Raw genomic sequence first — 3,282 nt, forward strand, 5'->3', positions numbered from 1 at the left:
CCCCCGGGCCCTGCCATCCGCGCCCTTGGGGGCCACCCTTTGGGCCGCTGCTGCTGCGCACGCAGCCACCCTCACCGCCGCCAGGGGGCGCGCCCGACGGGTGAGCAGCAGCGCCATAGGGGCGGGGCTGAGTGGAGCAGAAGGGGCAGGGGCTGCGCCTGAGCCTGCCGGAGGGATCCAGGAAAGACCTGGGGCGGGGGCGAGGAGACAGGTGTGTGCGGGTCAGGTGCCCTCTCTTGGTCTTCTCTGTGTCCTTGGGGACTGCACACACTAGGCAGGACTTGGCCTCGCCTACCTGCGGGTGTCACCTACTCCTCTTCCCTGTACATACCTTCGTGTATAATGACCCCCAAGTGTGCCCACCACCATGTGAGGCCAGGACCGACCCTCCCGGCCCTCACCATGCTCCCGTTCCCCCAGGAGTGAGTCCAGCCCCACCTTCCCCGCACTGCTGGTGGAGAAGCTGCTGCAGGAATACCTGGAAGAGCAGGAGGTCGCACCTCCAGGTAACACCCCCTCCCCCCCTTTTAAAAAATGATTGTCAGTTGTACTCCTGGGGGACCATGATTGCGGATCTGGGGCCCTGCCGGTATGAACAGGCCCCATTGCAGTGGGAGACGGCTGCAGAATACAGTTGGTGCTTACTCTGCATTTGTTTTCCTGTCCCCCAGCACTGCCACCTAAACCCTCCAAGGCAAAGCCAGCCCCCACAGGCCTGGCCAATGGGGGGAGCCCACCTTCCCTGCAGGACGCAGAGTGGTACTGGGGGGACATCTCCAGGTAGGGTCTCTGGGGTGGGGCTGGGGACCCAGGAGATGCCACTTGGGGTGTAGGGTGTCCAGATCGGCAGCTCTTCCCTGGATGTCCCCACAGGGAGGAGGTGAATGAGAAACTCCGGGACACCCCAGATGGAACCTTTCTGGTTCGAGATGCATCCAGCAAGATCCAAGGGGAGTACACGCTCACCCTCAGGTGGGCCTGTCCCCTCGGGCTCTCTAGGGGTTGCACAGGGGCTGTGCGTGGTGTTGGCTGGAGGGCAGGGGGCTTGGCCAGGTCCTGCTGGGTGCCAACGGCCCACCCTCCCTGCTGTAGGAAGGGCGGTAACAACAAGCTGATCAAGGTGTTCCACCGCGATGGCCACTACGGCTTCTCAGAGCCGCTCACCTTCTGCTCCGTGGTGGACCTCATCACCCACTACCGCCACGAGTCCCTGGCCCAGTACAACGCCAAGCTGGACACGCGGCTCCTCTACCCCGTGTCCAAGTACCAGCAGGTCCGTGCCAGGCGGGGCCAGGGTGGGCAGCGCCTGGCTGGTTCCAGGGCCTCTGGCCCCAGGGGTGGCCTCGCCCAATCTTGGGTCTCCCCTGACCCCGTGGTGTCTCCAGGACCAGGTGGTCAAGGAGGACAGCGTGGAGGCGGTGGGCGCCCAGCTCAAGGTCTACCACCAGCAGTACCAGGACAAGAGCCGCGAGTACGACCAGCTCTACGAGGAGTACACGCGCACCTCCCAGGTACTCCTGCGCTCGGGAGCCAGGGCCCCGGCCCAGCGAGGCCAAGGAGCCAAAGGGATGACCCGAGGCCATGAGGACAGGTGGCCTGGCGCATGTGGTTAAAAAAAACAGAGTGGCCGTAGCAGGACCTGGAGGTCCCGCCGAGAGCCTCCGTGCCTCTCTGGGACTGGGTTTCTTTCCCCTCTGCGCTGTGGAACCCAGGACCTGGGTTACTTCTCGGTGCTCCTTAGCCAGGGTGTGACTCTGAACGATAACAACCTGATGAAGACCTGGGCCCGAGGGCAGGAGGTCACAGGAATGGGGGGCATTTTTTTAAAAGGAGGTTTTGTCACTCAAGGACTGTATCGGTGGGGGAATACTAGGGGTTGAAACCAGGGGCACCTTGCCACAAAGCCACTCCTCCGCTCTTTTTATTATTATTTTTTGAGACAGGATCTCACTAAGTAGCATAGAGTATTGCTAAGTTGCTTAGGCTGGCCTCGAACTTGCAGTCCTCCTGCCTCAGCCACCCAAGTTGATGGGCAGGCATGCACACGGTGCCCGGCCCAAGGGCTGAATTAATATGCCTCTTTCTGCAAGTTGAGAGACAGCGGAGTCAGATAGAATGTCCTGTCTCTGCCAATTGAAAGACATGCATAGAAAATGCGTAGTGTCTGGGCTGAGGCTGCGGCTCAGCGGTGGGGCACTCGCCTAACATGCGTGAGGCCCTGGGTTCAACCTTCAGCACCGCATAAAAATAAATAAGTAAAATAAGTAGATTGTGTCCAGCTACAACTAAAAAAGTATTAAAAAAAAAAAAAAAAAAGTCCAGGGGTTTTTAAGGTGCCCAAAGGAAAGGGGAAGTTGGAGAGTGGGGGCTTGGTTTTTGTTTTGTTTGTGGTCTGGGGGTGGAACCCGGTGCCTGTGCATGGGAGGCCAACTGAGCTGTCTCCCCAGCCAGGAGGAAGGTTTTGAAGGCTGAATAGGAGTTCGTTGTCTTCCACTAGACTAAGTGTTCCAGGAAGGTGTCCCGGTAGAGAACAGTTTGAGCAGGGTCTCGGTATCAGAGATGAGGTCGCCCTTCATCCTCATGAGGAGTCCCTAGAGGTGCTCTGCTTTGCCCCTCTCCAGGAGCTGCAGATGAAGCGCACAGCAATCGAGGCCTTCAACGAGACCATCAAGATCTTCGAGGAGCAGGGCCAGACGCAGGAGAAGTGCAGCAAGGAGTACCTGGAGCGCTTCCGGCGCGAGGGCAACGAGAAGGAGATGCAGCGGTGAGGCGCGCTGCCAGGGGGTGGCGGCGGCGGGCGGGTGGGGTCTGCTGAACAGGCTTTGGAGGATGAGCAGGAGTTCGCCAAGGGGGTGGGGGGGTATGCTGTGCGCAGGCTTAGAGGCTCGCAGTGTAGCCGGCGCACAGAAGGTTCTCAAGAGCCCTAGAGCCACCTGACGCCACTGACCCTTCCCCGGCCCGCTCCCAGGATCCTGCTGAACTCGGAGCGGCTCAAGTCCCGCATCGCGGAGATCCACGAAAGTCGCACAAAGCTGGAGCAGGACCTGCGGGCCCAGGCCTCGGACAACCGCGAGATCGACAAGCGCATGAATAGCCTCAAGCCCGACCTCATGCAGCTGCGCAAGATCCGCGACCAGTACCTCGTGTGAGTGCAGTCCCCAGGCCTGGCCTGTGCCCTTGCTCACCACGCGGCCCTCCCTAGCCCCTGAGGACCCCTCGCTGGCCCCGGGGTCCCCTCCCTCTCGGCCAGCAGGGCTGTGCTCCCTGGGCCTCTGACCCGGG

The 3,282-nt window shown here is 60.9% G+C and overlaps 1 protein-coding gene across 1 annotated transcript in view; it reads left to right on the forward strand.

Annotated features, from left to right (window-relative positions):
- Pik3r2 (phosphoinositide-3-kinase regulatory subunit 2) overlaps positions 1–3,149 on the forward strand; it is a 10,424-nt gene extending 7,275 nt beyond the window's left edge. The window contains exons 3-10 of the mRNA XM_048795368.1: positions 1–100; positions 421–506; positions 672–780; positions 874–972; positions 1,093–1,273; positions 1,386–1,511; positions 2,622–2,764; positions 2,969–3,149. Coding sequence (XP_048651325.1) covers positions 1–100; positions 421–506; positions 672–780; positions 874–972; positions 1,093–1,273; positions 1,386–1,511; positions 2,622–2,764; positions 2,969–3,149 — 1,025 coding nt within the window. The remainder of the gene's footprint in view (positions 101–420; positions 507–671; positions 781–873; positions 973–1,092; positions 1,274–1,385; positions 1,512–2,621; positions 2,765–2,968) is intronic.
- Positions 3,150–3,282: the final 133 nt, after the last annotated feature.

This window comes from Marmota marmota, unplaced genomic scaffold (assembly GCF_001458135.2).
Source record: "Marmota marmota marmota unplaced genomic scaffold, marMar, whole genome shotgun sequence".
NCBI lineage: Eukaryota > Metazoa > Chordata > Mammalia > Rodentia > Sciuridae > Marmota > Marmota marmota.